Genomic DNA, 23,908 nt, shown 5'->3' on the forward strand with positions numbered 1-23,908 from the left:
GCTGGAGGAACTCAATGGTTCAGGTACCATCTGGCCCCATAGCAGAAGCATCCACGTCACGGGGCTGGAAACTGGAAGTGGCCTGAGCTAATTCTACTACCACCATCATCTATTGTACAAGTGATGGCTCCCACTGATTGTCGCCGGAAGCTTGCGTCTTTCAGGACGGATGATGGCAGTGATGTAACATTTTAAACAAGGATGATGGATACGAAAGAAGAAGACACCATCTGGGGACAAAATGGACAGGCAATGTTTCCAGAGACGGTGACTTTTTGAGGAGAGATTCAGTACACAATGATTGTCTTCTTTAGAATGAGTTTAATCTTAGTTTAATCCCATCAAATTAAACTGGAAAAGGTGCAAAAAAAGTTGTATAAGGATGTTACCAGGTCTGGAACGTTTGAATTATAAGGATAGGCTGGGACTTCTTTCCCTGGAGTGTAGGCAAATGAGGGGTGACCTTAAAAAGGTATATAATATACCAGACCAAGTGGACCCATTGGGCCCAAACCTCTCCTGCATTGGTGCAGCACCCTCCCCCCTCCCCTCCCTCTCTCCTCCCCTTCCCTCCTCCCCCTCCCTGCCTCTCCCTTCCCCCCTCCCCCCCTCACTCCTCCCTCCCTCCTCCCCCTTCCCTCCCTCCTCCCCCTTCCCCCACTCCATCCCCTCAACCCCCCTTATCCTCCCTCCACCCCCCCTCCCTCCCTCCACCCCCCCTCCCTAGGAGATAGATTTAAACTTTAAAATGTGAATAATGTTAAATATATAACACTGATTTCAAAGAAACTTCTTCCATTAGCACCAAAGGGATGACCGTGAGTAAGGTAGGCCTAAAATTGTCGCGCTATCGTGTACCGTTTTGTCTGTAGTTCAAGAACAAACAAACGAGAGTTTTAGTATATAGATATCAGGCAATGGGGAGAGGGTCCCCCGCCCTTCCCCAGTGAGGGTGCCTCCTCGGTGTGTTAAAAGCTAGTGGTGCAGCAGCATCAGCAGCAGGTGGTGGTGCAGCACGGTGGCGCAGCGGTAGAGTCGCTGCGTCACAGCACCAGAGACCGGGGTTCGATCCTGACTACGGATGCTGTCTGTACGGAGTTTGTACGTTGTCCCCATGACCTGCGTGGGTTTTCTCCGGGTGCTCCGGTTTCCTCCCACACTATAAAGACGTACAGATTTGTAAGCTAATTGGCTTGGTAAAACGTAAATTGTCCCTAGAGTGTAGGATGGTGTTAGTGTGTGGGGATTGCTAGTCGACGCAGACTTGGTGGGCTGAAGGACCTGTTTCCGTGCTGTATCTCTAAAGTAAACTAAAAAAAGTCCTGCAGGGAGAAAACACCTAGGTGTGGGAGAACAGTGAAAGCCTTCCTCAATGTGCAGTCAGGGTTGGAACATTCTTGGAGGGTACCACGCTCAGACAGTGAGTACCCTGTGTGGCGAGGCCCTACCTCGAAGATGATCCTCGGAGTGAGGGAGCCCTTCTCAGAGTGCAAGTTCCCTAAATGCTGAGAGTACTTCCTTCCCACCCCAGTGAGCAAACCCCCCCCCAACAAGAGTCAAGAGTGTTTCAATGCCAGATGGCCCAGATGGAACAATGAAATTCTTACCTGCAGCAGCACAACAGTACGTAAATAGACTGAAAATGCTGGAGTAACTTAACGGGACAGGCAGCATCTCTGGAGAGTGACGTTTTGGGTCGAGACCCTTCTTCAGACTTCAGAATATGTAAACATAGTACACGGTAAACAATATTATAAACGGGGAATAAAGTTCAGTGTGTGGATAGACATAGACACACATATCAGAAGGGTCCTGACCCGAAACGTCACCCATTCCTTCTCTCCAGAGATGCTGCATTACTCTAGCATTTTGGGTCTGTCTTCTATATACACACACACAATGGCGAGCGAGCCTCAATCCTCAGTGAGAGCCCTCCCAACGGCGAGGGAGCCTCACCGTCCTCAGCGAAGGAGCTTCTCCATCCTTAGTGAGGGAGCCTCAGGCTGCTCAATGAGAGCCTCCAATGAGGGACTCCCAGAGTGAGGGACCCTCCCCCAGAGCGAGGGAGCCCCCCCCCCCCAGAGTGAGGGAGCCTCCCCAGTGAGGGAGCCTCTCCCAGAGTGAGGGACCCCCAGAGTAAGGGAGCCCCCCCCACCCAGAGTGAGGGAGCCTCCCCCAGAGTGAGGGACCCCCAGAGTGAGGGAGCCCCCCTCCCAGAGTGAGGGACCCCCAGAGTGAGGGAGCCCCCCCCCCCAGAGTGAGGGAGCCTCCCCAGTGAGGGAGCCTCTCCCAGAGTGAGGGACCCCCAGAGTAAGGGAGCCCCCCCCCACCCAGAGTGAGGGCGCCTCCCCCAGAGTGAGGGACCCCCAGAGTGAGGGAGCCCCCCTCCCAGAGTGAGGGACCCCCAGAGTGAGGGAGCCCCCCTCACAGAGTGAGGGAGCCCCCATCCCAGAGTGAGGGACCCCCAGAGTGAGGAAGCCTCCCCCAGAGAGAGGGAGCCTCCCCAGTGAGGGAGCCTCTCCCAGAGTGAGGGACCCCCAGAGTAAGGGAGCACCCCCACCCAGAGTGAGGGACCCCCAGAGTGAGGGATCCCCAGAGTGAGGGATCCCCAGAGTGAGGGACCCCCAGAGTGAGGGACCCCCAGAGTGAGGGAGCCCTAGAGGGACCCCCAGAGTGAAGAACCCCCAGAGTGAGGGACCTCCAGAGTGAGGGACCCCCAGAGTGAGGGAGCCCTAGTGTGAGGGAGCCCCAGAGTGAAGGGGCCCCAGAGTGAGGGACCTCCAGAGTGAGGGATCCCCACAGTGAGGGACCCCCAGAGTGAGGGAGCCCCCCTCCCAGAGTGAGGGACCCCCCGTGTGAGGGAGCCCCCCTCCCAGAGTGAGGGAACACCCCCCCCCCCCCAGAGTGAGGGACCCCCAGAGTGAGGGAGCCCGAGTGAAGGAGCCCTAGAGGGACCCCCAGAGTGAGGGGCCCCCAGAGTGAGGAACCCCCAGAGTGAGGGACCCCCAGAGTGAGGGACCCCCAGAGTGAGGGACCCCCAGAGTGAGGTACCCCCAGAGTGAGGAACCCCCGGAGTGAGGGAGCCCCAGAGTGAGGAACCCCCAGAGTGAGGGAGCCCCCCCCCCCCCCCCAGAGTGAGGGACCCCCAGAGTGAGGGACCCCCAGAGTGAGGAACCCCCGGAGTGAGGGAGCCCCGGAGTGAGGGAGCCCCGGAGTGAGGGAGCCCCCCCCCAGAGTGAGGGACCCCCCCCCAGAGTGAGGGACCCCCAGAGTGAGGGAGCCCTAGAGGGACCCCCAGAGTGAGGGAGCCCCCCCCCCAGAGTGAGGGAGCCCCCCCCCCCCCCCAGAGTGAGGGACCCCCAGAGTGAGGGACCCCCAGAGTGAGGGAGCCCCCCCCCCCAGAGTGAGGGAGCCCCAGAGTGAGGGAGCCCCAGAGTGAGGGACCCCCAGAGTGAGGGAGCCTTCACGCTCTCCAGAGAGAGCTGGCGTCCTTCTCCTATCCGTGAGGGGTCCTGCCCGCCACAGCAGCTCTAGCCCTGGGGATGCCGGGCGGCGAGGCCGGGCCCTGGGCGGCGGCTGCAGCGCCACTGTGGGGGGGATAGGCCGGGATGGATGGATGGACCGGGCCAGGATGGGTCGGGGTGACCGGGCCGGGCCCCGGGCGGCGGCTGCAGCGCCACTGTGGGGGGAGAGGCCGGGATGGATGGTTGGATGGACCGGGCCAGGATGGGTCGGGGTGAGTGGGCCGGGCCCCGGGCGGCGGCTGCAGCGCCACTGCGGGGGGGAGAGGCCGGGATGGATGGTTGGATGGACCGGGCCAGGATGGGTCGGGGTGAGTGGGCCGGGCCCCGGGCGGCGGCTGCAGCGCCACTGCGGGGGGAGAGGCCGGGATGGATGGTTGGATGGACCGGGCCAGGATGGGTCGGGGTGAGTGGGCCGGGCCCAGGACAGGCGGCAGCAACGGCTTTAAGAGGATTCGGCAGCAACGGCTTTAAGAGGATTCGGCAGCAACTTTGCTTCAGACCTCGTGGCGCAACGGTAGCGCGTCTGACTCCAGATCAGAAGGCTGCGTGTTCGAATCACGTCGGGGTCAAACATTTTACCCGCTCGCTGCCGCCTTCATCCATCCACTGAAACACAGTGGCGTGAAATAACTGTGTGGCGATCATTACGTGTCGTAGTACTATTTTTATATTGTTTGCTTTCGGACTTTGCAATCCCCGAGAATCATTGTTTTTCATTGCAATCCCCCCCAAAACATTGTTTTTTAAGTGTATATTATGTTAATATTGTAGAGATGCTGCTTGTCCCGCTGAGTTATTCCAGTATTTTGGGTCTATCTTCTGATTACATTGTATGCTTTTCGACTGTATTCCCCAAGAAACATTGTTGGGACCATTGTTTTTTTAAGTGTATTTTCTTCTTATATTGTATGCTTTGGGTCTTTGTATTGCTCAAGAAATATTGTTGGGACCATTGTTTTTTTGTGTCTATTATTTTTATATTGTATGCTTTCTGATTTTGCATTCCCCAAGAATTAGTGCTGGGACCATTGTGTGTTTCTAAGTGTAGGAAGGAGCTGCTGCTGCTGCTGCTGCTGGTTTACGTGGAAGTTAGACAGACACAAAATGCCAGAGTAACTCAGCATCTCTGGCGCTAAAGGATGGGTAAAATTTCGGGTCCGGACCCTTCTTCAGACCCTTCACACACAGACAGTTTGAAGAAGGGTCCCGATCCGAAACAACACCTATTCCTTTTCTCCAGAGATGCTGCCTGAGCCACTGAGTTACTCCAGCATTTTGTGTCTATTGTGTTTATGTAATATATTTTCGTAACAAGAGACCGGGGAGCAATACACCCTAGACACAGGCTTGCTACAGTGAACTAACGCACGGCAGATGAAATTGAACCCAAAATGTGAGCTCATGCGTTTTAGCAGGAAGACGGCGAGAGGCAATAAGAATAAAGATAAAGAGAAAAGCTGTAAACCAGTATCTGCAGTTCCTTCCTACACGACAAGAGTAAAGGATGCGTTTGTAAAAGGGATGACAATGAAATCGGGGGATAGGGGTGTTCCAAACAATAAAAGTGACGGCGTAATTGGACTTCATTCACAGAGACAAGGAGAACAAAAACAGTAAAGGTAGACACAGAGTGCTGGAGTAACTCAGCGGGACAGGCAGCATCTCTGGACAGAAGGAATGGTGACGGTTCGGGTCGAGACCCTTCTTCAGACTGAAAGTCAGGGGAGAAGGAAACACAGAGATATGAAAAAGTACATAGAACAAATTAATGAAAGATATGCAACACCCCTTTGCCTCATCTCTCCCTCGTCTCACCGCACGCTCCTCAATGTAGCCCTGGCCACGCATGTCCATCTGTCCATCACCTCTAACCCCATCACCTCTAACCCCATCACCTCTAACCCCAGCACCTCTAACCCCAGCACCTCTAACCCCAGCACCTCTATCTCCAACCCCAGCACCTCTATCTCCAACCCCAGCACCTCTAACCCCAGCACCTCTATCTCCAACCCCAGCACCTCTATCTCCAACCCCAGCACCTCTATCTCCAACCCCAGCACCCCTATCTCCAACCCCAGCACCTATCTCCAACCCCAGCACCTCTATCTCCAACCCCAGCACCTCTATCTCCAACCCCAGCACCTCTATCTCCAACCCCAGCACCCCTATCTCCAACCCCAGCACCTATCTCCAACCCCAGCACCTCTATCTCCAACCCCAGCACCTATCTCCAACCCCAGCACCTCTATCTCCAACCCCAGCACCTATCTCCAACCCCAGCACCTCTATCTCCAACCCCAGCACCTATCTCCAACCCCAGCACCTCTATCTCCAACCCCAGCACCTCTAACCCCAGCACCTCTATCTCCAACCCCAGCACCTCTAACCCCAGCACCTCTAACCCCAGCACCTCTAACCCCAGCACCTCTAACCCCAGCACCTCTAATTCCAACCCCAGCACCTATCTCCAACCCCAGCATCTTTCTCCAACCCCAGCACCTATCTCCAACCCCAGCACCTATCTCCAACCCCAGCACCTATCTCCAACCCCAGCACCTATCTCCAACCCCAGCACCTATCTCCAACCCCAGCACCTATCTCCAACCCCAGCACCTATCTCCAACCCCAGCATCTTTCTCCAACCCCAGTACCTATCTCCAACCCCAGCACCTCTATCTCCAACCCCAGCACCTATCTCCAACCCCAGCACCTCTAACCCCAACCCCAGCACCTCTATCTCCAACCCCAGCACCTATCTCCAACCCCAGCACCTCTAACCCCAACCCCAGCACCTATCTCCAACCCCAGCACCTCTAACCCCAACCCCAGCATCTATCTCCAACCCCAGCACCTATCTCCAACCCCAGCACCTCTAACCCCAGCACCTATCTCCAACCCCAGCACCTATCTCCAACCCCAGCACCTATCTCCAACCCCAGCACCTATCTCCAACCCCAGCATCTTTCTCCAACCCCAGTACCTATCTCCAACCCCAGCACCTCTATCTCCAACCCCAGCACCTATCTCCAACCCCAGCACTTCTAACCCCAACCCCAGCACCTCTATCTCCAACCCCAGCACCTATCTCCAACCCCAGCACCTATCTCCAACCCCAGCACCTATCTCCAACCCCAGCACCTATCTCCAACCCCAGCACCTATCTCCAACCCCAGCATCTTTCTCCAACCCCAGTCCCTCTGTTCTTTCTCTCTTTCTTTTTCTTTTTCTCTCTCTGCCGTTGTCATTGAAGCCCTCATTCCCCAGATGTCCAATGAGTGAGGGCTCCGCTTCTCCGGACCAATAGCGGCGCGTCTTGTTGATGGGTGCGTTGTACAGGCGGCCGGGGCGCGGAGAGGGAGAGGGAGTGTGTGAGTGAGTGGTACGGAGTGAAGGAGTGGGAGGCACGGAGTGAGAGAGCGAGAGGCCGGGCAGCCATGCCCGAGTACCTACACGACCCGTCGGTGCTGACCAAGGAGCGGCTGAAGAGCGAGTTGGTGGCGCACAGCGTCAGCCTGCCCCTGGGTGACCAGCGCAAGGACGTGTATGTGCAGCTCTACCTCAAGCACCTGACGGCCCGCAACCACCTCCCCCACCGCGGCACAGACTTCTCCAGCGACGAGGAGGAGGAGGAGGAGGAGGAGGAGGAAGCCGCCCCCGACCGCACGCACAGGGTGAGCAGACCCCGCCGCGGGGGCGCGATCCACCTGCTGCTGGCTGGGCCGCCTACCCCTTCCTGCGACTGAGGGAGGAGGGGGTTGATGGGGAGAGTAGGGGTGTGTACTGATGTACTGAGGGGTGTTGATGTGGTCTGTAGGGGAGAGGGTGTTGGGGTGAGTCGGTGGTGGGGAAGTTGGACATGGGAGTGATGTGCAAGATGAGGGTGAAGGAGCGATGTGAGGGGGCACATGGCGAAAAGGGTATGATTGAAGGGGTGATTGTTAGCGTGGTGGTAATGGAGAAGGTGCAGCATGTCAGGGAAGGATGGGCATATGTGATGGTGACAGGGTGTGTGGAGTGGTGAGGGTGTGATGGGAGGGTGATGGGGAAAGGTGTTGACGTGGATGGTGGGGAGGGGGTGACAGGAAGAGTAGAGTAGAGATATGGGAAGGTGATGGGGAACGTGGGGACATGTAGACGTGAGGGGGTGACGGGGTTGTGTGGAGCAAGAGGCCACGATGTTGATGGCATGTTGGGGGTGTAGGGATGAAGGGGCGTTCAGAGTGAGAGGGTTTGAGGATACTGGCGTGTGCAGGTGGTTTGGGGTGAGGTGTTGGCAGGAATATCTCGTGGGGAGGGGCTGGATAGAGTTGATTGGATGCTAGGTAGCGTGAGGGGGCTGAGGGTACTGTGGACATTATTTCTGTTTTCTACTGCACAACTGGCAACAGCTGGGCTATCTCGTGCAGGTTATAGGGAGAGTGGTGGCATGTCGGATTGATGGCAATGTGGGGCCTTTATGGGGGAGGGGAGATTGAGTAAGGCTGTTGGTGTGTTCACTACATGGACTTTAAATGGCAAAAATAAACTTTTATTTGGCTATTTATTTTTGCCATTTAAAAATCTAGGAGCAGTGGCTACGGAGGCAAAGGGATGGTTGGCATTTTGGGTCAAGATCCTGTATCTGGAATGGATGCAAGGTCTTGAGACAAAATGTCAACCAATCCTTTGCCTGCACAGATAGAGTCATGTTATGTTTTAAACACCTGTTGATGATATGCAGGTTGAATTTGTTTCCCAACAGTATTGTTGACTTGTGTAGGAAAATAACTGCAGATGTTGGTACAAATCAAAGGTATTTATTTCACAAAATGCTGGAGTAACTCAGCAGGTCAGGCAGCATCTCGGGAGAGAAGGAATGGGTGACGTTTCGGGTCGAGACCCTTCTTCAGACTGATGTCAGGGGGCGGGACAAAGGAAGGATATAGGTGGAGACAGGAAGATAGAGGGAGAACTGGGAAGGGGGAGGGAGGGGAAGAGAGGAACTATCTAAAGTTGGAGAAGTCACTGTTCATACCGCTGGGCTGCAAGCTGCCCAAGCGAAATATGAGGTGCTGTTCCTCCAATTTCCGGTGGGTCTCACTATGGCACTGGAGGAGGCCCAGGACAGAAAGGTCAGACTGGGAGTGGGAGGGAGAGTTGAAGTGCTCCGACACCGGGAGATCAGGTTGGTTAAGGCGGACTGAGCGAAGGTGTTGAGCGAAACGATCGCCGAGCCTGCATTTGGTTTCGCCGATGTAAAGAAGTTGACATCTAGAGCAGCGAATACAATAGATGTGGTTGGAGGAGGTGCAGGTGAACCTCTGTCTCACCTGGAAAGACTGTTTGGGTCCTTGGATGGAGTTGAGGGGAGAGGTAAAGGGACAGGTGTTGCATCTCCTGCGGTTGCAGGGGAAAGTGCCCGGGGATGGGGTGGTTTGGGTAGGAAGGGACGAGTGGACCAGGGAGTTAGGGAGGGAACGGTCTCTGTGGAATGCAGAAAGGGGAGGGGATGGGAAGATGTGGCCAGTAGTGGGGTCCCATTGTAGGTGATGGAAATGTTGGAGGATGATTTGTTGGATACGCTGGCTGATGGGGTGGAAGGTGAGAACGAGGAGGATTCTGTCCTTGTTACGAATGGGGGGGAGGGGGAGCAAGAGCGGAGCTGCGGGATGTAGAAGAGGCCCTAGTGAGACCCTCATCTATAATGGAAGAGGGGAAGCCCCGTATTGTTGACTTGGATGGAAGAACGAAATATACTGTAGTCTGTTTTGCTGAATGTACAAATATAATTGGGTTAGCAAGTTATGAGTAGGATACTGAGCCTGTACTACGGTATTGGCGAGTTCAATGATGAAGATGATTGAGGTTCCTCATGGTAATTTGATCCAGAAGATTAAGACTTGGTAGATTGACTTTGATATAAAAGATAGAGGATAATGCTGGAGCGTGTGACATTGACTGGAGGTCTGTGAACAGGGATCACAGTTGGGACCTTTGTTGGTATAGATCGGTTTAAAATATGGCTCGAGAAATAGTAGATGGAGTTTAATCCAGACAAGTGTGGGGGTTTGCACTTTGGGAACTAAAATGCAAGAGAAAAATATACAGCAAAAGTCTCACAAAACTGGTTGACTTCTTTGAACTTTTTTGTAACCAGTCTGAAGAAGGGTCTCGACCCGAAACGTCACCCATTCCTTCTCTCCATAGATGCTGCCTGACCTGCTGAGTTACTCCAGCATTTTGTGAAATAAATAACCAAAAAGGTTGATGAGGAAGGAGCTGTAGACTTTGTCTATATGGATTTCAGGAAGGCTTTTGACAAGGTTCCGCATGATAGGCTGCTCTGCAAGGTTAGATCGCAGAGGATCCAAGGTGAGCTAGCTAACTGAGTAAAAAATTGGCTTGATGGAAGGAAGCGGAAGATTATGGTGGATGGTTGTTTGGGACTGGAGTAGTGGTGTGCCTCTGGGATCAGTGCTGGGCCCATTGCTGTTTGGGGTTAATATGAACAATTTGGTTGGGAACATATAAGACATGATTAGTAGTTTAGTTTATTGTCCACGTGTACCGAAGTACAGTAAAAAACGTTTGTTGCGTGCTAACCAGTCAGCAGAAAGGCAATATATGATTACAGTTGAGCCATCCACGCAACAAAACAATATATATTATCACGCAACAAAACAATATATGTTTGTTAGCACGCAACAAAACAATATATGATTACAGTTGAGCCATCCACAATGTACAGATATATGATAAAGGGAATAACATGAATAACATTTAGTGCAGGGTAAAGTCTGATCAAAGATTGTCCAAGGATCTCCAATGAGGTTGAGAGTTTCTCAGGACCCTCTCTAGCTGTTGGTAGAATGGTTCAGTTGCCTGGTAACAGCTGGGAAGAAACTGTCCCTGAATCTGAAGGTGTGCAGGGGGCACTCCAAAGGACCTTCTACAACACTGTGGTTGCATCAGCCATTTTCTATAGAGTGGTCTGCTGAAGAGACTCGACAAGCTGATCAGGAAGGCCAGCTCTGTCCTGGGTTGCTCCCTCGACTTAGTGCAGGCGGTGGGAGAGAGGAGGATGATGGCAAAGATAACATCACTGCTGGATAACGACTCCCACCCCATGCAGGACACTGTCACTGCACTGAGTAGCTCCTTCAGTTACAGACTCCTTCACCCCAAGTGTGTGAAGGAGAGATATCGGAGGTCCTTCCCGCTGCTGTGAGACTGCACAACCAGCGCTACTCCCAGCAGACGAGTCAACAGTAACAGTTAAGGAATGCGCAGTAAATGATGACAATCTAGCCTTGTCTTTATTTTTATTTATAATGAATGATCTCCTGCTATCCACTTTGCTGCTGTAACACTGCAAATTTCCCCGGTGAGGGACAAATAAAGGAATATATTGTTATTATTATTATTAAACACTTTCCTCGTGGGAGAGGGGAGAAGGGTGACCGGGGTTGCGAATCGTCCTTGATTACTCTGGTGGTCTTCACGAGGCAGCATGTGGTGTAAATGGAGTCAATGGAAGGGAGGTTGATTGTGTGATGGTCTGGGTTGCTTCCACAATTCTCTGCAATTTATTTCGGTCTTGGATGGAGCTGTTCCTAAACTGTTTGGATTCCATGTGATCTAAGCTTCCAGACTTGCCTCCCATGTGGGATCTTATCCAAAGCATTGCTGAAGTCCATATAGGCAGATTCCACCGCTCTGCCATCAATCCTCTTGGTGACCTCTTCATTTCTGGGGTTGATCAGCTTGGTGTATAAAAGTAGGGAAGTCATGACTAAACAGTTTGAAACACTGGGCTGGCTTCACCCAGGGTATCATGTACAAGCATGATTGCTTTGTTGGAGGAAAGATCTTTGTCTGGTCCAGAAAAGCTTTACATAATTGATTCCTGAGATGAGATAAGAAGTGGACAGTAGGGAGGCTGTTTCCTGTGGAGTAACTTCATGAATGGAGCAAAAGAAATTTAATGAAGAAAAAACATGTTTAGGAAATGTGCAGATAGAATCTGCAGTTGTGAAGATCAGTTCTGTTGAAGAGAGAAATTGAAGAGAGAATTGGATAAATAGTGTACATATACATAAAGTACTTAAGTTGAAGTAGAAAGTTATTCTGTTAGATAGCTATTGAATGTGGTAAGTCGAATCGTGGCCTCTGTGCAATTACTATTCTATTATATTCTCAATAAGCATTGAAAACTAAATATTGTGCTCCAGTATTGAAAGTTACATGACCCGCAATGCATGTAGAAATGTGCACATTTGGAGCCTTGTACCCTGGATGATCAGAGGCTGCTTATTGTGTATTCAGTCGGCTTTCCAAATTTAAAAGAAAATTCCCTATCACATTTGCTGCATTGTGTGTGGTGTAAAGACCACTATTAAGTCTATGCTGTGCTAGTTTCCCAAATCTTGAATTTGATTAGGGTCCTTTTTACTGATTACAGGCAGAGCGACACAGTGGCGCAGCAGTAGAGCTACTGCCTCACAGCGCCAGAGACCCAGCTTCAATTCTGACTATATGTGTTGTCTGTACGGAGTTTGCACGTTCTCTAGTGACCGTGTAAGTTTGTTCCGGGTTCCTCCCACATTCCAAAGAAGTGCATTTGGTTTATTTGTTTCTGTAAATATGTGATCAACGACTTGGTGGGCCGAAGGGCCTGTTTCCATACTGGGTCTCTAAACTAAACCAACCTCGTGTGTTTGAATCAAAATAAAATGCAGAAGTTGGACATAGGAAATGTTGGAAACACTGCAGGTTAGGATAGAATAACTGCAGATGCTGCAACATCTTTGGAAAGTTAACCAGTGTTAATGTTTCAGATTGAAGACCTGTGTCAGAGTTGCGGAAGAGAGTGAAAAAATAATTATAACCTGCAGGTTAGGTCTGGCACAAATGGACAGTTCTTGATAAACCAATGGAATAGCACTTCCTCAGGGAGCAGACTTTTGATTGTGGTGCCTCATCTGAATAACAGGTGTTTTTCATAAAAACCTATGTACGGAGGAATGTTGTGCCATGATCAGATATTGTGAGTACGTGGCAGGCCTTGTACTCTTACGAGAATTACTATTTCTTATTTGGTCGTTTTGATGGTGAGCTTTGAGGTAAATTACTGGAATGTTGCGAATTATCATTTAACAGGTGTACACTTCCATTGGACTTCTTCAAACAGCATAATACTGTTGATCTCAAGAATCCAAAGGTAAAATCCTGGACATTTTAAATAAAAGCAGAAAATGCTAGAAATAATTACGCCAGATAGAATTAAACTTTCAGGTCAACTTGCACCAAAACGATTAAAAGTTTGTGATTAACAAATTAATGTAAAAGCTGGTTTGGTCAGAAAGTGTTTTGAATACAAGTAATTGCCATTGAAAGCCAACAATCACTACTGTTTGTCGTCAACTAATTGCAGATGCCTTAAGTATCTGCAATTTACAGATTATGATACAGTTCTGATACTGTAATATAGTTTCTGCAATCTGCAAGAACAGATAGTAGTTCTTATTGACATTAGACAATAGACAATAGGTTCAGGAGTAGGCCATTTGGCCCTTCGAGCCAGCACCGCCATTCACTGTGATCATGGCTGATCATCCACAATCATTACCCTGTTCCTCCCTTCTCTCCATATCCCTTGACTCTGCTATCTTTAAGAGCTCTATCTAACTCTCTCTCGAAAGCATTCAGAGAATCGGCCTCCACTGCCTTCTGAGGGTTTTCCTCATCTCTGTTCTAAATGGCCTACTCCTTATTCTTAAACTGTGGCCCCTGCTTCTGGACAACATTGGGAACATATTTCCTGCCTCCAGTGTGTCCAATCTCTTAATAATCTTATGTTTCAATAAGATCCCCTCTAATCCGTCTAAATTCCTGTGTATACAAGACCAGTCGCTCCATTCTTTCAACATATGACAATCCTGCCATCCCGGGAACTAACCTCGTGAACCAACGCTGCACTCCCTCCTCCTTCAAATTTGGAGACCCAAAACTGCATACAATATTCCAGGTGTGGTCTCACCAGAAGGACCTCTTTGCTCCTATACTCAACTCCTCTTCTTATGACGGCCAACATTCCATTAGCTTTCTTCACTGCCTGCTGTACCTCGATGCTTACTTTCAGTGACTGACAATAGACAATAGGTGCAGGAGTAGGCCATTCGCCCTTCGAGCCAGCACCACTATTCAATGTGATCATGGCTGATCATTCACAATCAGTACCCCGTTCCTGCCTTCTCCCCATATCCCCTGACTCTGCTATCATTAAGAGCTCTATCTAGCTCTCTCTTGAAAGCATCCAGAGTCCACTGCCTTCTGAGGCAGATAATTCCACAGATTTTCAACTCTCTGAGTGTAAAAGATTTTCCTCATCTCTGTTCTAAATGGCCTACCCCTTATTCTTAAACTGTGGCCCCTGGTTCTGGACTCCCACAACATTGGGAACATGTTTCCTGCCTCTAGTGTGTCCAATCCCTTAATAATCTTATATGTACTGATGTACAAGGACACCCAGATCTCGTTGTATGTCCCATTTTCCTAACTTGACATCATTCAGATAATAATCTGCCTTCCTATTCTTACCACCAAAGTGGATAACCTCACACATCCACATTAAACTGCATCTGCCATGCATCCGCCCACTCTCACAACCTGTCCAAGTCACCCTGCAACCTCACAGCATCTTCCTCACAGTTCACAATGCCACCCAGCTTTGTATCATCTGCAAATTTGCTAATGTTACTTTTAATCACTTCATCTAAATCATTAATGTATATTGTAAATAGATGCAGTCCCAGCACCGAGCCTTGCGGTATCCCACGAGTCACTGCCTGTCATTCTGAAAGGGACCCGTTAATCCCTACTCTTTGTTTCCTGTCTGCCAACCAATTTTCTATCCATGTCAATACCCTATCCCCAATATCATGTGCTCTAATTTTGCCCACTAATCTTCTGTGTGGGACCTTATCAGAGGCTTTCTGAAAGTCCTGGTACACTACATCCACTGGCTCTCCCTTGTCCATTTTCCTAGTAACATCCTCAAAAAAATTCCAAAAGAATAGTCAAGCATGATTTCCCCTTTGTAAATCCATGCTGATATGGAACGATCCTGTTACTGCTCTCCAAATGAGCCGCTATTTTATCTTTTATAATTGACTCTAGCATCTTCCCCACCACTGTCAGGCTAACTGGTCTATAATTCCCTGTTTTCTCTCTCCCTCCTTTCTTAAAAAGTGGGATAACATTAGCTACCCTCCAATCCACAGGAACTGATCCTGAATCGATAGAACATTGGAAAATGATCACCAATGCGTCAATGATTTCCAAAGCCACCTCCTTGTACCCTGGGATGCAGACCATCAGGCCCTGGGGATTTATCAGCCTTCAGTCCCATCAGTCTACCCAACAACATTTCCTGCCTAATGTGAATTTCCTTCAGTTCCTCTGTCACCCTAGGTCCTCTGGCCACTAGTACACCTGGGAGATTGTTTGTGTCTTCCTTTGGGAAGACAGATCCAAAGTACCTGTTCAAATTGTCTGCCATTTCCTTGTTCCCCATAATAAATTCACCTGCTTCTATCCTCGGGGACCCACATTTGGCTGAACTATTTTTTTCCTCTTCATATACCTATAGAAGCTTTTACTATCCTCCTTTATATTCTTGGCTAGCTTACCTTCGTACCTCATCTTTTCTCCCCGTATTGCCTTTTTAGTTATCTTCTCTTGCTCTTTAAAAGTTTCCCAGTCCTCTGGCTTCCTGCTCATCTTCGCTATGTTCCTCTTTTTTATTTTTATACTGTCCTTGACTTCCCTTGTCAGCCATGGTCGCATCTTACTCCCCTTAGAATCTTTCTTCCTCTTTGGAGTGAACTGATCCTGCACCTTCTGTATTATTCCTAGAAATACCTGCCATTGGTGTTCCACTGTCACCTCTGCTAGGGCCTCTTTCCAGTCAACTCTGGCCAGCTCCTCCCTCATGCCTCCATCGTCCCCCTTGCTCAATTGTAATACTGACACTTCCGATTTTCCCTTCTCCCTCTCAAATTGTAGATTAAAACATCAAATTATGGTAACTACCTCCTAATGGCTCCTTCCAGTTCCCTTATCAAATCCAGTTCATTACACAACACTAAATCAGAAATTGCCTTCTCCCTGGTAGGCTCCAGTACAAATTGTTCTAAGAATCCAACACAGAGGCACTCCACAAATCCCTTTCTTGGGGTCCATTACCAGGCTGTTTTCCCAGTCTACCTGCATGTTGAAATCTCCCACAACCACTGTAGCATTACCTTTGCTACATGCCAATTTTGACTCTTGATTCAACTTGCACCCTATATCCAGGCTACTGTTTGGGGGCCTGTAGATAACACCCATTAGGGTCTTTTTACCCTTACAATTCCTCAGTTCTATCCATACTGACTCTACATCTCCTGATTCTATGTCACTCCTCGCAAGGGACTGAATTTCATTCCTTACCAACAGAGCTACCCCACCCCTTCTTCCCACCTGTCTGACTTTTCAATAGGATGTATACCCTTGAATATTCAGTTCCCAGCCTTGGTCCTCTTGCAGCCATGTCTCTGCAATATAGTGAGATGTTTAAATTATCTGATTGTTCTTAGCTCATCATTTCCTCTACATCTTGCATTTCCTTTTTTTACTCCATCTGGCTGATGTATTACAAATGAATCCCACATTACAAACATACTGGTTCTGGAAATTGGCCCTTACAAAATTCAAAAATTTGTGATATGGAATAAAATGCGCTCTTATAGAAATTATGTGCAGATAGATAAGTAAAATGCAAAACAAACAACAAATGTCACCAATATTTATTTTTAGCTACTCATTGCAGTGGGCCAGTAAGATTTGAATGTGAGGCGACCACGTTGACTGGAACAGTAGTCACAGCCAAGTGCCTCCCTTGCAATGCCCTCTTCAGTCTGATGACATTGAACAGACGCCTGAGTGCAATGTTACTGCACTCCTCATCTGTGAGGCAGTTTATCTACCCTGTATTGTGAGAAGTTACAGTAGCCATGAATATCTCCTTAAAGTAATCCTTCGGCTTCTGCTTCACTTCCACTAAGTTACTGTACTTTAATCCATTACCCTGCTGAAACGCTTCCATACCACCTTTATCCCATGATCCCTAATCCTCAAATCCTTTAACACATGCAAGCTTAGCAAATTTGTTTAACTTTGCATCGTTGTGGTACGGACATTGCGGGCTGAAGGGCCTGTTCCTGTTCTGAACTGTTCCCTCCCCCTTTCCTAATCACCTGCCATGCACCTCAGAGAAAATGTGTCCCAAATAAAGAGCTATGCGGCTGCACTTTGATATGTCTGTTTTATATGTTCTTGGGCTGGAGAGGAATTGGCAGAGGAGAGAAGTCCCTGTGACTGCCAACCCAATTAACGTAGGGACATAAGTTCATAAGTCATAGGAGCAGCAGGAGGCCATTCAGCCCATTGGGTCTACTCTGCCATTCAATCATGGCTGATCTATCTTTCCCTCTCAGCCTCATTCTCCTGCCTTCTCCCCATAGCCCATGGCACCTTTACTAATCAAGAATCTGTCGATCTCCGCCATAAAAATGCCCAATGTCGGCCTCCATGGCCGTCAGTGGCAATTAATTCCACAAATTCACCACCCTCTGACTAAAGAAATTCCTCCTCATCTCCTTTCTAAAGGTACATTCTTTTATTTCTGAGGTTATCCACTGGTCCTGGACTATCCCATTAGTGGAAACATCCACTCCACATCCACCCTATTCAGGCCCTTCACTATTCAGTAAGTAATAGGGTTGTATTTAAATTTTATTGCCCCCAGTATTGTGACTAAAAATTGGTGTTTCTTTCACACAAGCTTTGTTCAATATCTAGATTAGTCTTAGCTGTGGCTATTACATAATGGCAATGGGCCACTTTGGCATCGCTAATAAAATACGTTAATACGGGAAAAAAATATCGCTTAGAAACGTATCTCCCCATATAATTTAGGATTCAATGGGTAAAGGGCGATCATGTTACGGGAAATTACAGTGCAGATGTTTTTCTAGCAAAGAAAGACGTACAGGTATGTAGGTTAATTGACTGGGTAAATGTAAAAAATTGTCCCTAGTGGGTGTAGGATAGTGTTAATGTGCAGGGATCGCTGGGCGGCGCGGACTTGGGCCGAAAAGGCCTGTTTCCGCGCTGTATATATATGATATATGATATGATATGATATGAAATCAACTCTTCCGCAGGAAGCACCAGTATCTAGTGATCCTTATCTAGTGATCCTTAACTATTTCCTTTGGCAGATAAACTTTCTGTAACTGGGTCAGTTGCAGAAATAGGCACCAAATATACAGCAAAATCTGACAGAAATATTCATTAATAAACCATCCAATAATAATGAATTGCAATTAGCTGCAGTTTTATTTTGTTTATAGAAAATTGTAGGATCAGAACTGAGGGTAGATTGTTTTGGTGAGCATCATTCGGATTGCGTTATTGGTCTCCTTATTGAGAAAGGTGTTAATGCATTGGAAGCAGCAGTTACTGGACCAATGCCTGAAAGGAACAATTTTCTTTGAAGAAAGATTGAACAGATTTTGCTGACATTTGAAGGAGTTTATAATGAAGGATCTTGGAAAAACTGACACGGAGAGGATGTTTCTTCTTATGGGAAAATCTAGAACAAGAGGAGGGTGTTTAAAAGTAAGGGTGTTGTAGGAGAAAGAATAATGAGGGCTAATATCTTGTTATATTGGGCTAATTGGTGACTGGGAACCGTGGACAAAGCCTAAAAGTAGAGACATGGAATGCAGCAGTGACGACACCCAAGTTTCAGGAACTTCATCGATTATGTTATAGTGTGCACCCATCGTGGTAACAGAAAATTGGATCTACTATCAACTGTTACACTTGTGGATAATCATTTTATTCTGTAATCCACACCCAGTTTGTTAGCTAATTCAGTCTTTGTAACCTCGATTCTGTAATCGAGCCCCATCCTTTACTCCCTCTACACTCACGACTGCGCCCCCACCCATCCCACCAACACCATCATCAAGCTCGCGGATGACACGACTGTGGTTGGACTCATCTCAGGAGGAGATGAGACAGCCTACAGGGATGAAATCCAAAGGCTGGCAGCATGGTGTTCAGTGAACAATCTTGTCCTGAACTCCTCCAAAACAAAGGAACTTATAATAGACTACAGGAAAACCAGTGCAGAACACGACCCACTCTACATCAATGGGGTCTGTGTGGAAAGGGTACCCGCTTTCAGGTTCCTGGGTACGCACATCGCAGAGGATCTTACCTGGTCTACCAACACCATCACCACAGTGAAGAAGGCACAGCAGAGACTCCACTTCCTGAGGATCCTCAGGAAGACCAACCTGCAGGAGAAGCTCATGATGTCCTTCTATCGCTGCTCCATCGAGAGTGTGCTGGCATACTGTATAACCACATGGTATGCCAGCTGCTCAGAAAAGGACAGGAAGGCCCTTCAGACGGTCATCACGACGGCCCAGAAGATCATCGGCTGCTCACTGCCCCCCCTGGAGCACCTGTTCAGCCTACGCTGCCTCAGTAGAGCAGGCAAAATAATAAAAGATCCATCCCACCCCGGCCACCGTCTGTTTGTTCTTCTGCCCTCTGGTCGACGTTTCAGGTCGATCAAACCGTAGGGCGGCACGGTAGCGCAGCGGTAGAGTTGCTGCTTTACAGCGAATGCAGCGCCGGAGACTCAGGTTCGATCCTGACTATGGGTGCTGCACTGTAAGGAGTTTGTACGTTCTCCCCGTGACCTGCGTGGGTTTTCTCCGAGATCTTCGGTTTCCTCCCACACTCCAAAGACGTACAGGTATGTAGGTTAATTGGCTGGGTAAATGTAAAAATTATCCCTAGTGGGTGTAGGATAGTGTTAATGTACGGGGATCGCTGGGCGGCACGGACTTGGAGGGCCGAAAAGGCCTGTTTCCGGCTGTATATATATGATGATGAATCCCGAACAAACAGACTTAAGAACAGTTTTTACCCCAGGGCCATACGAGAACTGAACACTACTTTCTGCACTAGGTCACACTGTTAAAACTTTTGTATTTAATATATTTGTATTTATTTGTTTTGCATTTATTGCATATATGTTTTTACGCACCGTCAGGATTGCTATTTTTAATTTCGTTGTACTCGTTGCAACGACAATAAATGAATATTATTATTATTATATTATTTTGCTATTAAATCAAGTTTCTGTGCAATCTTGTCAGCTGAGGATGTAAAATCTGTGCCAACGTCATGCTCAACAGATCAGTTTTGACAGGTCTGATATGCACCAGTTTTAATAAATCGCCCGTTACATCAAACACCAACTCTGCGTGGCCTTTCCATTTGCTCCAACAAAGGGGATGTCCATGATGGAGATGAAGCAACAACAAAAATCTGATTGTCATTATTGTTTGGAATTCTTGTTATCAAAGGCTGGTGGAAGCAGAATATGGACATTTGTACAGTAGAGGTAAGTTGACAGGTTATTGATTTAAAAAAGGGAGTGAAAAGTCAAACTGATATGTCCTGAACTTATTGAAAGCCAGAGCAAGCTAGGTGAGTAATATACTCATTCATATGTTTACACAATTTCAATAGACCTGTACCCTATTATGGGGACACCATTTTTTTTGGAACCAACAAGCCTTTTAAGGAGGCTTGGAGATCCCATTGTCAGATTCAATGAGCAGCTTGATTTTTTACCCTCTCCGCCTTCTGATCCGCTGTAAGGAATTAGCTTAATTTCTATGATTTTTGTATGGAGGCAGTATGTTAGACACCAAAGGGGAAAACAAAGTAGTAGCTCAAGTGACAGGGATGCAGGGATTACTCCTTGAGAAGCTCGATACTTTCTATGCTCTCTTCAAAAGGGAGAACATAGATGTATCTTTTCAGGCCCTCGCAGCGTCCAACAACCTTGTGATCTCAGTCACTGAGGCTATTGTCAGAATATCCTTCATGGGGATGAACCCATGAAAGTATCCAGACCTCATGGGATTCCTGGCCGTATTCCTAAAACCCGCATGGACCAACTGGCTAGAGTTTTTGCAGCCATTTTCAACCTTTCATAACTAAGGTGCAAAGTCCTAACCTGCTTTAAAAATCATCCATAATACCAGTGTCCAGGAAGAACAAGATGACATGCCTCTGAAGAAGGATCTCGACCCGAAAAGTCACTCATTCCTTCTCTCCAGAGATGCTGCCTGTCCCGCTGAGTTAATCCAGCATTTTGTGTCTACCTTCGATTTAAACCAGCATCTGCAGTGCTTTCCTACGTAAGATACCATGCCTCAATGACTACCGACCGGTGGCATTAGCGTCTAAAGTGATGAAGCGCTTTGAGAGGTTGGTTATTGTAAGGACTTTGCAGTGGACAACTTGGAAAATAAGAACACGTACATCAGGTTATTGGTCATTTGCAGATACAATAGTGGTGTTTAAGAGACTTCTATGCACAGAAGTATAGAGAATAGAGGGATATGGATCGTGTACAGGCAAATGAGATCAGTTTAACAGCATCATGTTCAGCACAATATTGTGGGCCGAAGGGCCTGTTCCTGTGCTGATTGTTCTATGTTCTATGACTACTGTTTGGCATTCAGCACCATCATCCTCTCAGCATATCATCAAACTCACGGAACTGGTTCTCCGCTTGTCTTTGCAATTGGATCCTCAACTTCCTCATCAGAAGACCTCGGTGATTATGAATTAGTCGCAATACTTTCTCCTTGTTGACCATCAGGTCAGGAGAATTTCAAGGCTGTGTGCTCAGCCCACTGCTCAACTCTCTATACAGATGACAGTGTAGCCAGACACAGATCCAACACCATCTTTAAACTTACTGATGATGCCACTGTTGTTGGATGAATAATGGATAACAATGAATCAGAGGGAAGGAGGGAGATTGTTAACCTGATTCAATGCTGCCAAAACACCAATCTTGCTCTCAATGTTAGCAAGACGAAAGAACAGATTGTTAACTTCAAGATGGGAAAACCAAGGATCCATAAACCTGCCCTCAGTGAAGAGAGTCCAACCTTCAAGTTCCTGGGCGTGCACGTCTCTGAAGATCTGCCGTGGGCACAACACATTGATGCAATCAATAAGAAACCTCATCAACGCCATTGCTTCATATAAAGATTAGGAAGATTCTGTATGTCACAAATGTTCTATTGAATGGCTTAAGGTATATGGAGAGAGCATGCTGACTGGTTACATCAAGGCCTGGTTCAGTAACACAAACACCCAGGATCAAAGGAGGCTGGAGAAAATGGTAAATATTTGCCCAGTCCATCACTAGTATTGATCTCCCCACCTTCGAAGGGATGAACAGAAAGTGTACCTCAAAAAATCTGCGGACATCATCAAATATGTACATACCCCAGGCCATATTCTTACCTCACTACAATAATCGGGACGAATGTCCAGGATCTTGCAAACCATGACCTCCAGGTTCAAGAACAGCTTCTTCCCAGCAACCATCAGTCTCTTGAACCACATTGCACAACCCTAACCACAATCCTACCTCAGCATTTATCTACTGTGGGCTTTGTTTTTGGTTGCACAACATACTTTAGTTTTGCAAGGAAGCCTTCAGTATGAAGAAGGTTTCTGACCACTCCATGTTCTCCTCTGTCTGACCTGCTGAGTTACTCCAGCACTTTGGGGGCAGCATGGTGGCACAGCGGTAGTGTTTCTGGCTTACAGCGCCAGAGACCCTGACTATAGGTGCTATCTACAGAGTTTGTACATTCTTCCCGTGACCTGCGTGGGTTTTCTCCAGGTGCTCTGTAAATTGTAAATTGTCCCTGGTGTGTGTAGGATAGTGCTGGTGTATGGGGATCGTTGGTCGGCACGGACTCTGTGGGCCGAAGAGCCTGTTTCCGCGCTGTATCTCTAAATTAAACTCCATCTTTATTTCAAAACCTGCATCTGCACGTCCTTGCGTCTCCATATTTTGGTTTTGCACTATTATGGGTCAGTTGCCTAGTATTACCAACTCTATTTTAATTAATTTATTATACGATCAGTTATTGTATCTTGATTTGTTGTTTTATTGATGGGCCTTTGAAGGTGCAACAAGTTAGAATTTCATTGTTCAGTTCCCGATGCATTTGATTAAACACACATGACTCTCTTGAAATATAAAAGAGATGAAGCAATAAAGAGCGAAGAAAGCTTCATCAAAGGGAGTTGCTTGGGCAGGTCTGGCCACGAAGATAAAGAGCAAGGAAGGGTTTCGGGATGCAGGACACTTGTGCATAAAACCATAGCCACAGATCGGCATGGTGGCGCAGCAGTAAAGTTGCTGCCTTACAGCAAATGCAGCGACGGAGACCCGGGTTCGATCCTGACGCGGATGCTGTCTGTAAGGAGTTTTACGTTCTCCCTGTGATCTGCATGGGTTTTCTCCGAAATCTTCGGTTTCCTGCCACACTCCAAAGACGTACAGGTATGTAGGTTAGTTGGCTTAGTAAATGTTAAAAAAATGTAAAAGAAGCGTATCGGATGGTATTAGTGTGCGGGGATCGCTGGTCGGCGCAGACCCGGTGGGCCGAAAGGGCGTGTTTCCGTACTGTATCTCTAAACTAAACTAAAAGGATAAAGTGAGGAGAATAGAGAAGTATGTAGCAGTGAAGGATTGAAGGTAGCTTCAGAGAGGATTTAAGCTTCATCTCAATACGCCATTGCTTTATCTCAATACTTGGTGGTCATTGAAGGAATGATAACGATTTTTTATGTGTGTCCGTTCTTGGCTTTAATACTGTCTTCCTTCCACAGAAAGCCACAAGGAAGACGGACAAAGCTGACAAAGCTAGTGTGGAAGAGAATAATGTTACTGATGTGACTCAGCTGACAGATGAGAATTTAAGAGACCAACTTACAAAATATGGGTATTTTGTGGGTCCTGTTGTGGGTGAGTGACAATACTGACGAGTACAGCACATTACATGATGCAGCTGTTCACTTCCAAGATTACTTACACATATTTCTGAAAGGGCAAAGTGTTATTGCCACCCTCTTGAATTGTTAAATTATATTTAAATATAGAATTAGAGGATGGTCCCAGTGCACATTGCCCACAGGTCAGCATTAACACGCTGACTTCCTCCTCAGCTCCATTACACAAGGAACTGCAGATGCTGGTTTAAACTGAAGATAGACACAAAAGGTTGGAGTAACTCAGCGGGACAGGCAGCATCTCTGGAGAGAACGAATGGGTGACGTTTTGGGTCACGACCCTTCTCCAACTTTTTGTGTCTATCTTTCGCCTAAACCTTTCCTGCCCAAATGTCTTTTAAATATTGTTATAGTTTCTGCCTCAACCATTTCCTCCGGCAGCT

The 23,908-nt window shown here is 47.9% G+C and overlaps 1 protein-coding gene and 1 non-coding gene across 2 annotated transcripts in view; both read left to right on the forward strand.

Moving 5' to 3' along the window:
- The first annotated feature begins 4,021 nt into the window (after window positions 1-4,021).
- trnaw-cca (transfer RNA tryptophan (anticodon CCA)) lies at window positions 4,022-4,093 on the forward strand. Its single transcript has one exon. It is a non-coding gene; the product is annotated as a tRNA-Trp (tRNA).
- Window positions 4,094-6,866: 2,773 nt separating this feature from the next.
- The window catches only part of LOC144605028 (lamina-associated polypeptide 2, isoforms beta/gamma-like), a 49,713-nt gene continuing 32,671 nt past the window's right edge, over window positions 6,867-23,908 (forward strand). Inside the window, exons 1-2 of the mRNA XM_078420072.1 lie at window positions 6,867-7,195; window positions 23,346-23,481. Coding sequence (XP_078276198.1) covers window positions 6,959-7,195; window positions 23,346-23,481 — 373 coding nt within the window. The 5' untranslated portion in view covers window positions 6,867-6,958. The remainder of the gene's footprint in view (window positions 7,196-23,345; window positions 23,482-23,908) is intronic.

Source organism: Rhinoraja longicauda, chromosome 23, assembly GCF_053455715.1.
Source record: "Rhinoraja longicauda isolate Sanriku21f chromosome 23, sRhiLon1.1, whole genome shotgun sequence".
NCBI lineage: Eukaryota > Metazoa > Chordata > Chondrichthyes > Rajiformes > Arhynchobatidae > Rhinoraja > Rhinoraja longicauda.